Source organism: Trachinotus anak, unplaced genomic scaffold (genome assembly GCF_046630095.1).
Source record: "Trachinotus anak isolate AG129_WGS33_773 ecotype Australia unplaced genomic scaffold, CSIRO_AGI_Tana_v1 ptg000008l, whole genome shotgun sequence".
NCBI classification, from domain to species: domain Eukaryota; kingdom Metazoa; phylum Chordata; class Actinopteri; order Carangiformes; family Carangidae; genus Trachinotus; species Trachinotus anak.
In genome coordinates, this window is record NW_027273859.1 from 20,940,650 (window position 1) to 20,953,155 (window position 12,506).

General features: G+C 40.7%; 1 protein-coding gene across 3 annotated transcripts in view; it reads right to left on the bottom strand.

Annotated features, from left to right (window-relative positions):
- The window catches only part of dock8 (dedicator of cytokinesis 8), a 53,486-nt gene that overhangs the window by 26,461 nt on the left and 14,519 nt on the right, over window positions 1–12,506 (bottom strand). For all 3 annotated transcript variants that reach the window (XM_071483412.1, XM_071483410.1, XM_071483411.1), the window contains 11 exons: window positions 11,822–11,893; window positions 11,230–11,338; window positions 7,224–7,433; window positions 7,025–7,110; window positions 6,215–6,281; window positions 2,453–2,602; window positions 2,100–2,180; window positions 1,759–1,921; window positions 1,475–1,611; window positions 1,063–1,156; window positions 243–405 (listed from right to left, as the gene is read on the bottom strand). In XM_071483412.1, coding sequence (XP_071339513.1) covers window positions 243–405; window positions 1,063–1,156; window positions 1,475–1,611; window positions 1,759–1,921; window positions 2,100–2,180; window positions 2,453–2,602; window positions 6,215–6,281; window positions 7,025–7,110; window positions 7,224–7,433; window positions 11,230–11,338; window positions 11,822–11,893 — 1,332 coding nt within the window. The remainder of the gene's footprint in view (window positions 1–242; window positions 406–1,062; window positions 1,157–1,474; window positions 1,612–1,758; window positions 1,922–2,099; window positions 2,181–2,452; window positions 2,603–6,214; window positions 6,282–7,024; window positions 7,111–7,223; window positions 7,434–11,229; window positions 11,339–11,821; window positions 11,894–12,506) is intronic.

A 12,506-nucleotide genomic window follows, 5' to 3' on the forward strand; every position in this document is an offset into this window, starting at 1 on the left:
TTACACCTCAAACTATGAGTAATTTGTTTTTTAAAGCCTTGTTTGTATTACATCCTGTTGAGGTGTAAGTTTTACATAAACAGATTTCCGCTGACTATCTATTTCATACAAATGTGTGCATTGAATAAAAAAAAAAAATTTGAATGCAGTGAACAAGCAATCTTATTTCCTTTTCTGGACTGTTTAGTGTGGCTATGGATAGAAAATACGTATGGAGTTATATATTATTCCCTCCAACCCACCTATAAATGTTGTGAGGGACATAAACCTCACTGGATGCGAACTCCAGCACTTCTTTGATTGGCCGAATGTTTTTCTCAGCCACTGGTATAAGAGGGATGAGCTCAGGGGACAAACATGCCAGCGGCGTGTCGTGGACTGGTGACATGTCCAGTTTTATGGAACCTAGAAGACGCAAGATAAACCTCATTCACACATCATATGAATAGCTATATACTGTATATGTTAGAATTCTTTGCAAAATCAATACACAAACAGACACAGATCAAATCAAACCAAACCTTAAAGGAATTTTCTGCATTTTGATGACTACGTATATTCAATTTCTTATTGACATTTAGATGAGATAATTGATCGGTTAGCTTATCTTAACATAAAGACTAGAACCAAGGGGAAACAGCTAGCCTAGCTCTGTACAAAGGTAACAAAATTCACCTACCAGCACCTCTAAAGCTCACTAATTAACACATAACTTTTTTATTTAATCTGTGCAAAAATCTGATTATGTAGTTTTAGTTGGGGCTTATGTGCCAGACTATTCCTTGGCCAATACTCAGGAAACAGACTCAGGAAAGTGACTGCATCCAGCCAAGAAGTAATCCAGCACATACAGTAACCCACAGCATATCGTTTTTATACTACCACCCTCTAGAATGGATAAACAAGTCTCTGTCCAGTCTTATGTCAAGCTAAGCTAACTGGCTGCTGGCTGTAGCTTCACATTTCACGTACAGACAGGACAGTGGTATCTATCTTCTCAACTCCCTAACATAAAATAACATGAAATCTCAGAATGAGTGTTCAGAAGTGATGAGAGATGACCTGGTATTGTCTTGATTCTCCTCTGCGGAGTGGAGGTTTTCTTGATGTCAGCCAAGAACTTGAGCAAGTCCTCATCACTCAAACGATCTCCCTCCTGACAAACACACACACACACACACACACACACACACACACACACACACATACACAGAGAGACACACACACACACACACACACAGACAAAGATGGTTTCTAACAGTGGAGTCAAAGCTTGACCTTTATTCAGGGTCATGGTTTTATGGTAGAAACATTACTAGAACCTGATGGAATGTAACACAGCAAGTTTGATCAAAGATTGAGACAAGGCCAGGCTGTAACCACTGGTTGTTATGCTGTATCTTCTCTCTCAAGGAAATAAACAATTTTTCACTGATCTGTTTGCCTCTTTGTGTTTGGGTAGTGGTGGTCAGACCTGTTTGAAGATGGTGCTGATAGTGATTGTTGCAGGCTTGAAGGCAGAAACGTTACAAAACTGATCATCAATGGCACAGTAACGCTCAGAGTTCCTCCTGGGAAGCTGTCCTTTCCGGTCAATGCTGCTGGATTTAACTGGAAGAAGTGTAGAGTTCATGGGTCAAATGATACACAGACAGCTAAACACAATCTAAGGAAGTGCAAAAAATGCAAAGTCATCACAAGGTGTCACTGTCAAACAAAGGCAGTCATAAGGACAAACAAGGATACACTAGCACACACCTCCTTTTAAGCTATCAGAGTCTGGGACATCGCGGTCTATTGCAGCAGTGGAAATGACTTCCATGATATTGACGGTTGCCCAGGCAAAAGGCATGCGATAGCGACCCAGCCTCTGACAGAAAGCCTCCGCCTGGCCTCGCAACTTCTCAAACTTGTCCTTGTTCTGAAAGAGTTATCATGAAAAATTTAATTCCAGAAAAGACCTTCAGCTTCAGAGCATGGAGAACATTATAGCAGCAGTAAAGAGTAAAGGCTTGAGGAAGATAAAGGCCCGATTGTACAGTGTCTTTTCATGTGATTTGTGTTTAGTGACACATGCAGTTATCGCTCTGCCACATTACCTTTGTGGAGTCGGATTCCCGCAGTGTCATGTACGGCTCAGCACAGTCACTGATCTCTCCCTGCTGCAGAACCTTTTCTATCTAAAACACAGACAGGAAGTTCATGAGCCATCAGAACAGCTCAGCATAATGAAACAAAGAAAAATCTATAGTTCGTTGGCACAGGTACAGGATAAGGTATAAATAGAGCAAGGGCAAGGGATACATAGACAGCGCTGCACAGAATTACAGGGTATATAAAACCAATCTGAGAGTAGTTATTTAAAGCCAGGAGGAAAACAGTTGAATCCTGTTACTTCTGCTGCATACTGTTCTTAGCAGTTTTTCATAGGTGCTGTGGGTTTCATTTTTACCTTGATGACCAGGTAGATGTCTGGGGCAGGGTAAGTGATGGAGAAGATGGCAGATCTGGCCAGGGTGGACTGATCCACATGTGACATGTGAGGTTTCAAGAAATTTTTAAACTGTTCTGAGTTCAGGTCACAGTAGAAGTTCTCTGATATCTGGAGGAAGACAGAGATGAAAAGTTTGACTTTTGAGAGCCAGAAATGTCCCTTTACCAAAAGCATGGTTACTTTTCTTGTTAGTTCTTCTTACTGACACCAAATTCAGAGCATAATAAAATGTAAAAACTTACATATGGTATATTGGTTTCTAATGAAAAACTGAAGGTATTAGTTTAGAAAAGGCTCTGGGACACTGGTTTCATGTGAACCAAAAACTGATCCTGGAATATCACCCATTCTGTCAACTCTACACTTTCTCTACTCAACTCCCTAATGACCCCAGGCTAGGAACACAGCCATATGTCCTGGTCTGGCCTGCTGTGTGTCATGTGATATTACTCACTGGAAAGCCATTAACCACTCTCCTTTACTCTGCTTATCCCATAGGACCTCCAATACACTGACCACACCAAAGCAGACTTCTAGGCAGCCAAACCTGCCCAATATGTCAATTGAAATCCTTAAGACAGTATCTGTGATAACATTACACACTCTGAAAAGATCTAATCTAAATCTAATTTTGTTAATAGTGTCAAACAAATGAACAAATGTGACCCCTGCATAGACTCTGCGATGGAAATGACTCCATTCACTTTAACATGAGGTACACTTGGTGGAAGAGTGAAAGTGAAAGGCCGCGGTGGAGGAGTCCACCTCTTTCTGACAAATGACTTCTTGGAATCACAGAAATTCCCTTCCTTCTCAGTAATGAAGGCCAGCTGACTTAAAGAGCATATTGTGTTTCATATTCTCATTAAACAGACTAAACATGTCAAACAAAGCGCAAGTGTTCACTGAGTGAACATCGACAGTTAGTTATAATAGCACTCACTATTGAAAGACCGCCTTCAAACCACTACATTTGGATGCAGTGAGATGATCAAATAGACGGCCCTCTTTAACACCACATTGTTGTCAGAAACACACTGTTTAAAAGGACATGCTTAACATTTTCTAAAGACCCCAGTGTTTAACTGTGTTGCAAGATCTGGCATCTTTAAAAACCCCTTTAACAACTATATTTAAATAAGGACCAAAGTGACGAATCTTGCAAATCTTTCCCATGAACACATTCTCCATTACACCTCTGTGACTCTGCAGTCACCCTGCTCACTGTGGCTGCACTCTCTGGGTTAGCAAACGCATGTGTGAAAATGTTGTCGTTTACTTGTTCTGATCACTCATTCTCTCCTCTCAACAGGATGCAGACACGGTCCAGCAAAACTTGACTTGTCTAGTCTTGTTGGGTAACAACAACAAGAAGACTACTATATGCCTGTAGTAAACTCAGAGAGAAACAGACCTTACTTAACTCTTTTTACTGTGAGGACATATTTGTCTGTTTGCATGCCCACACTAAAACCTTTGTCTGTTCATATCCATGAATCTGTATCATAAGTAGGCCACTTGTTGGGTGAAATCCTGTGTTTGCACCTTGGCTGATGGACCAGAGAGACATGATTAATAACTAGAGTATTATATGGAATTATATCAACATCTGCTGCCGATTTCACAGATGTGAGACAACAAAACTCATGTGAGCAAAAAAACAAACACGGACACAGCAACGCAATTCCCATGAGACACAAGAGATAGTGGAATGCGATGCAGGAAAACACAAAATCTGCACAGAAGAAAGAAGAAATGTGACAGAAAAGAAAATATAACATCACTGAGAAGAAACAGAGAGAGAAATAACTGTACTGAGAAGAGCTGGAGAAAGACAGAAAGCAAAAAACAAAGTGAAAGAGTAAAGGGTTCAATGACTCAGTAGCAAATGCTTCACAGCTCCACTACAATTAAATCTAACTGAAAAAAAAAGGTCGACATTTTCTACTTCACTCAGACAGAGAATAATTTCATAGCTTATTTACAGTCCCACTCTGTCTGTACTCAATGTAATAAGCAGGAAGTGGTACTAACCTCCACAAGGACACACTTCAGTTCAGCACATGAGAAAATGTGTCAACTTAAGCAAAATGCACTGTGAAAATGTGACACTTCAGCTCTGGTGTTATAGACATAAGATGGAAACAAAAACTGAACATGATTCACAGTACGTTCTTTGACATATGTGCAAAAGATTCCATAGCATTTGAACCGTGATGTCCCAAGACCAGTTTATACTATATACAGTCCAAAACTATCATTAAATTGCCCTATCTTACCCAACTGACTGTTAGAGCCATCAGTTCTGCAGACAAGCTAGAAAGCAGCTGGACAGCGCTGAGAGGAGGGCAAGGCCGGTGTTAAAAAACCCATCTCATCTGAGAGATCCACAAGCACTTAAGTGCAAACTAAATCCTCGCAGCCCCTTCACCCCAAAACTATCCAGCTGCGTAAATCCACAGAAAACATGCAAACAGCCGTGGCTCAGAATAGTAGACCGGGAAAATGTGGCGCAGTATTAGTAGTCATAGAACCAAAACACGACCATCCCCGGGGTCACAAATATGTGAGGATGATGAGACATAAAACCTTATAGATTACACTGATCCCTACCACTACCACGCACACTGCCAAAAGAAACTATCAGACCTCCCCGCATCAACAGGAGATGCATGACACACAACAGGGCATCGGACACATACAGAACTTGCAGCTGTTGGTTTTTGATAAGAAAATAAGAGGCCTCGACTAAACTCTGTCATTTTTTAGACTGTAGTTTGTCAAAGTCACTAATGTGAAAATACTCCATGAAAGACTTTCAGTTCGTGTTAGTGAAGTTTTTCTCAATTTGACACGTCACCATGTGTCAAACCACGATTTTTAAGATTCTTCCTCTTGCTATGTTACCACAAACAGGCTCTCTTATTTGTGGTTATGTACATAACTCTTACCCCAAAGTGCTGTGCAACCTGCCTCTCATACACACACTCAGACACTGCTGGTGACAAGCTACCATGCAAGGCACTGACAGTCTAACCATCAGGAACAGTTGAGGTTCAGTGTCTTGCACTCTAATAATGACCTGTGCTGCCTTTAAACCTCCCTTATGAAAATGCCAACTGCTCCCTATTAAATCAGAAATATATTTATCACTGATATTAACAGACCAATTTAGAAAAGGTTTTGACCATATGGATTTGATGTATTTTCACATATGAAAATGTAATGTGCGAGTTATAGATTGAAAAACGACAGCATTTTGTGTTGTGATATAAAATGTTGGCCCATTAACATTTACAAACATCACTGCTGTAAACAAACAACACGTCACCGGATTAGAAGAGCTGTCAGTCAAATTTGATAGTGACAGCAGAGCCTTATATTATATTTGTTTGTTTTATGCTTTGATATCATTCGGTCGCATTTGGGCCACGGATCGTGTATTTATCATGAGTCTCACAAATAAAAAGTAGGCTACAAGAGCTACGGGCCCAACATCAAGTGAAAGACACTCTGACAGTCTCCACAGCAAACCCACATAATAGGCTTCACCAAACTGGTATTTACTGCAGGGCTATCGTGGTCTAAGCTGCTTGTTACATGTCACACAAGTTTCAAGTTACATTGTGTTTTTATACATAAGAAACGACCTTAAGACAAGATTAGAAATTGTGAGAACAACTATGAATCTGGTATTTGAATGAAGAACAGTTTTCTTACCTTTTTCTTTTCTTTCAAGTCATACAAAGCCATAGTGGCAAATATGGGCTCAATGTCAATCTCAAACCTATGAAGCCAAGAAGAAAAAGAACATTTGTAATTCAATAACAGAAAAGGAGACAAATACACTCAACATTAGCACTTAGGTTCTCCCTCGTACTGTGTTCAGATTCTATTCTATTGTTTACTATTCTATTCTATTCCTGTAGATTATTGTTATGATAGGAAGCAACAGAATGTACTGTCATAAGTGATAACATGTTTGAACTGAGGGTTAAAGGATTTGGGGTGAAGCTGCCAAACCTCTGAGCACAGAAGTGCGTTTAACTCAAACATTTGGCAGTTTTATGGGTTGCAAGTAGGACGAGTGGGATCAAGAGTGAAGGGCAGAGAAACTCTGTGTGCTTGTGTGAGTGTGAGATACAGAGAGAGAGAAAGAAAGCGAGAACGAGACAGAGACTAAATCCCTTAGAGAGAGGGAGGAACAGTGATTTGTGAGAGAACAAGCATTGCACAGCACTCCTCCACCCTCCCACACTGCTCTGTCCATCCATCTCCTGCATGCCATTTTCAAACAACTACTCAGAGTTTTAAGTCATGATCAGATGTAACATACAACAATTTCTTGTATGTTAAGTGCTAAGCAAAAGGTCATTTTCATAAACAGGGGGGTGTTAGGCTCATTTCCATTTTGCACAACTGACTGTTGGTTCCTTGTCTAACCTCTGAGAGAACAGAAGAACAGAAGGCAGCTGTCTGAATGACAGGGCTACTCTCCCTCCCACAATATAACGAAAATGCATGACATACTTGATGGCCTGGCATCGGACCAGGATGCGGTCTCCAATGTGTTCCTTGGGGCAGTCGGGAATGGGCCGGATCTCCACTGCATCTTCCTGGAACACCATTGCATGAGTTGTTACATTTGGAGTTAAAACTAAAACTAAATTTAAAACTACAGAAGGGTTCTAATGTGAGAGCATGTGAGAAGCAACTCTCTGCATCTCACCTCATCAGCTGGTGGGTACAGTGCAAACAGCTCGGGGTGTCTGTTTCCCTGTCGAGACTCCTGGTTAAAGCGGTCCAGCTCCTCATGGCTGCTGAAGGCCAGCAGCCCCTCCACTCTCTGGTCCGGAGTTAAACACCGCAGGTTAAAGTCAGAGGAGGTTAGCGTCCGGCCGGAGTCATCACTCAGCCCAGCCAGAGTTGGAGACTTGACCTGAGGCAAAGACATTGAAAAAAGGGTAAGGGTGGTGTCAGGGTTGGGGGTAGGAGAGGACAGAAAGAATAGAGTGAGAGTAATAAGTGGGAGAGATGGAGCAATAGGAGAAAAATAAAACATGAGCACAGAAAACAAATTTAAATGGGTTAAGGGATAAAGAATACTATATTAGTGGATATTTGGTCAAAGCCTGTTCATCCTCCTTTTAAATAATATTACTTAAACTGATTTCATTAAGCTTCCCATGAGATTCAAAATTCTCTTTCCTTTTGTTCCCTAATGGTTTTAAAATCTCCCTGTATTCTCCTAAATTTCAAAATCTGCCTCAATTGCAATGTATTGAGGACAAACAACAGAATATCAGCTCTACACAAACACACAGCTTTCTATGAACCATCAGAAATATATAACACATTTAAAATGCAGCCTCCATAGTAACACACTGACATAACAAACAGCTAACAGGCATTTAAATAGTCTAGACAGTTTCTGTTATGGCCTGGAGGCAATAACAGTCTTTCATGTTTTTCTAATCAAGGCTTTCTTAGTGTAGAGAACAGAACATATGTTCATATTCATGTTCACTATATGCTGCAGAAAGTGAAGTGTTAATAATGATAACAATGTTCAGCAGGTGCTTACATCTGCCTCATACTAGTTTCAGACATTTTTTTGGATTTTTCATTAGATTTTCTTCTTTCTTTGTTATTGGCAAGCAGGGTCCTTACTGTATTTTTATAGTTATCCACATAAAAAGTCACCATAATTCAGGAAATAAGGTCACTGTACTTTGACATAAGGTGGGGTAGTATGAGTCACTCGTCACCAGTGATATTGACACATTAGCTTATCAAATTCTGTAATTGGAGATCTCCCAGGAGGCTGACAAAAATGATCGCAGCAAAGAGGGCCAAGCTAACTCGCTGACCCAGAGCTGTAATGGCCCTGGAAAAAAAAAGCTTGCTAGATGCTGCATATTTTTGACATCCAGAGCCCTGCCAGCAACAGCAATGGCCTGTTGGCCAAAACTGAGCACCAGGCAGCAGCATTCACTTGCAGACCTAAAACTAATTCACTTATGTGAAATGCAAATGTTCTCAAATGTGTCCTCTCAAATGTCCTGGGGTAAGATCTAAGAGGAAAATAAAGCATCAGAAATGTACAAAAAGGTCTCTTCTGTTGCAACTATTTACCCTGTTAGCTCAGCCCTGTTTGTCGCTGTATACAGGCCATCAGGTCATCAGAAATTCTTTTTTTAGTCCCAGCCTCTCAAATGTGTGGATTAGCTGCTTCTCTCTGTTTTATATCCTCTGTCAACTGACAGATTTGGACAGATTTAACAATTAATCAAAAAAATAATAATTTGCAGATTCATAAAGAAAATAACAGGTCCGAAACAGAACCCTACTATTACACTATATTAAAATTAACAGACTGGAGCATCCTTTGCCCATCTGTAAGACGTCTCAGTCTAGCACTGGGACCATATGGAATTACTCAGACTTAGCCACAGGGCAAGGCAAAACCTTGCTGCTCCCATGCTACATCCTGCTTTGAACAGTCCCTCTTGCCACCCCTCACTCCTTGTCTCTTTCACTCCAATCATCCATCAATCTCACATCCCAGCTCTTGAACCACAGGCAAGGACCGACCGAGCTTCCACCCTGATGAAGCTTCACCCTGTTGAGGCTTCAAGAGACCATCCCACCATGATCCCAGGGCTATTTCTAAAGCAGACGGGACCCTGGAAGCAGCCTATTAAACACAGAGAAACAATAGTGCTGTTCTTCCCTGCTCTGTCACTCTCTTTCTGGCATGTAGATCATGGAAAGCCCATGGCGGTAATAAGGGCCTTTTGGTTTGGGTGATTAACTAGAATTGGCAAGGATGGGGTGACAAGAGGGGGTTTGTGGGGCAGTCTGGTGGTGAGAGATGGTTGGGTAACTAGCCAGAGGCTGGGAGTGGCACTGACTGAGACTTGGATTGGCTGGGACTGCCTGATGCTAGGAGCTAGGGATTTGGCCACTATAAGACAAAGGAGCTAGAGAGGGCAGTGAGAGAGGATGGGAACTTGGCTTTAAATAATGTCAGCAAAGCAAATAAGTCCTGATGGCTTCAGAGTAGAACAGAAAAAATAGAATACCATATATATTACCACAACATCTTTCTGCCTATCTAGTCTAATACATAAACTATCCATGTTTAGTTTTGTGCAACCCAGGCTGAGTAAACTTGAAAGGGTCACTGCCACAGTGGAAAGAGTGATAGGAATAACAAAACACTGCCGTGCTCACTGTCAAAGCCCCCATCCCGCTTTCACACCCCTCCCTCACATTTCACATTCAGTATTGTCGCCTCTCTCTCAGGCCTTGATCAGTATGGACTAGCATACTGTTCTCACTAAAATGTCTTCGCCTCACAAGTGACACTTTAAATGCAAGCATTCCAGTGTGCTTTAGGAAGCACTCTCAAAGGAATAGTTCGACATTTTGTAAGGCAGGTTAATTGCTTTCTTGTCAAGAGTTAGATGAGAAGAACAATATGAATGTCATGTCTATACAGTGAGTATGGAGCCAGAGCAGGTGGGAAATTAGCTTAGCTTAGCATAAAGACTGAAAGCAATGAAAACCAGCTAGCCTGGCTCCAAAAAAAACCCTTCCAGCACATTGAGGTTTTAGAGGGAGTTACATAATGTAACCACTTCTTGTAGAACAACAGTTCATCTCTTTGCCCAGCATCTTTGTTGGTTTCCTGGAAACGTCACCGTAACAACAAGATTCTGGAAAGTTGCTGTTCCAGTTTCAAATTCAGTTTGTGTATAGATCAAACTAAAGAGATATAACATGTTAGTTAGTGAGCTTTAGAGGAGGACAGATCCCTTTTTATTAGACTAATCATCTATGCTGAGCTAATGCCAGATTCACACACTGTCAACAGAATGGGAAGAGCAGGGAAAACACCCATTATTCTGACTCGAGAGTGTTCACGTATTACTCCAAGGTGATTAGCCCTAGTGCTAACCTTGTAGACACACTGGATTTTTATTTTTAACTACTAACTGTAAGCGATGGTGCATTTGAAGCCATTCTGCTAATAGTTTGTTTACATGTCTGTAGATCTTTTCACCAAGGGAGAGATATCTTGGCTGTTAGAATTTCACAATATTTACTACTCTGGATTACAAGTCGGAGGCTGATGTGAGTGACTTTGCCCACTCGGCTGCTCGCACAACATGACTTGAACACATCACAATGGCATGTTGGCTTTTGCTTCACATAAGAGATTTTCCTTTTCTAAAAACTTTCCCTCAAATTTGGACACTTAATAAACTTAAACGTTTATTTAATTTATGGAGTTAACATAGTCTATGTACTGTATACTCCGGTGCTGATACACAATCGTAAAGTGACATACAAGCAACAATACTGGTCTGAAGAATTGTACTCAGCAAGACTTCCTAAAGAAGGAAAGACGTTAAGAATTTCTGTGTAGCAGAAGCAGCAGGCCACACTGCACAAGACTAGTTTTGAAAAAGGCTTTCTGAAGAAGGCGAACACTTCTGCTTTATTGAGTAAGAGAGATTGCCGGTTAAGACACAGGCTCAGTAAAAGTAGTAAGTAGGAAACCTAATTGATGTGCTTAGTTTAAGAGAAAAAGGATATCCGCAAGGGTTTCTTACATTGAAGACATGGTTATTGGTTAATTTATCCGAATTTTTGTTGTTTGAAATTGAAACGTCAGAGGGTGACTTTGTGTGTTAAAATGCATGTTTTGCTTTCTTTGTGTTCCTTACTGGTTTCTCTTGGTTTTCCGGCTGGTCATCAGACTCAAATATCTGTTTCCGAAGGAGTTTGTGTAGGCCAGCTCGTTCTGAATACGCGCTCCAGCCATCCCCCTGGCACCTTCAAACACACACACACACACACACACACACACACAAATGTCAGAAAAGACATATATGGTTACACTTCTAATCAATCTAGATAACAACACAAACAGTACTCTTACATAATGTAGTTAGTGTGTGTGTAGTGTATGTGGGAGAGTGTGTGGGAGAGGGAGATAAACTAAGTACTACAATGTATCAGACAGAAGCTCCCAGTCTATTGTTCATCAGACTCTCTGGCCTTTTGTTTCCTGTTTCACAGACACATTCAGCTTCTCAGACAGTTTGCACCCGTTGCACAGTGTAACAGCTAAAATACCTAGTGAGGCATTATGGTCTCTGATTGACACCTTGACATATACAAAAAAGTATCCACAAGCACGCAAAATAAAATAATCTGCTTATTTATTTACTTATTTAATACATTTCTGACGTACAGTGGATTTAGTCATTTTAAAGGAGTCTCTCATTGTTGTTACTGGAGAGGGATTTTTTTTACCTTCGAGAAACCACAAGCCATGGCTGGGTGTAACTCTTAACGTAGTCTCTGACATGGGGATCCAACTCCGCTCTACAAGGTGAGGGACAGGGATGAGAAGAGTCAAAAAATATGCACACGCATACAGACATGCAAGGAAACATTCACAGACTTCATACATTCCTCTCCTATCTTAATCTGTACTTCATGGTCAAGGTGTGGGGACAAGTGGATGCACTGACTAAACTAAGAGGCATTGACAGAATAGTTTTACAATGACTTTCGAATCGAATTCAAATACACTCATTAAGTCCTGTGATGATGATGATGATGATGATGATGATGATGATGATGATGATGATGATGATGATATTGACATTTTTATTATTTAGCAACTACATTGGTTTTCCTAATATCTAGCAATCCCACAGAGCACTTACCTACTCTATACACATGAAAAATTACATGACATTCTTTGTATGTTTTACACTCTACTATTGACAAGCCTTTTATAGGTTATTTCTTTCTGCCCTGTTAAGTGTATTTTTTTTCTTCTTAATTATTATTTTATTAAACCACTGAACCAGGATTCAGTGGTTCAATGGGCTGAGGTTGTCATTTGACTTTTAAATAATGCAGAACTCATGACCAGTGCAGATATTAGCACTGATGATGGGCTGAAATGCACAACTTTGTGCTGTTTTTG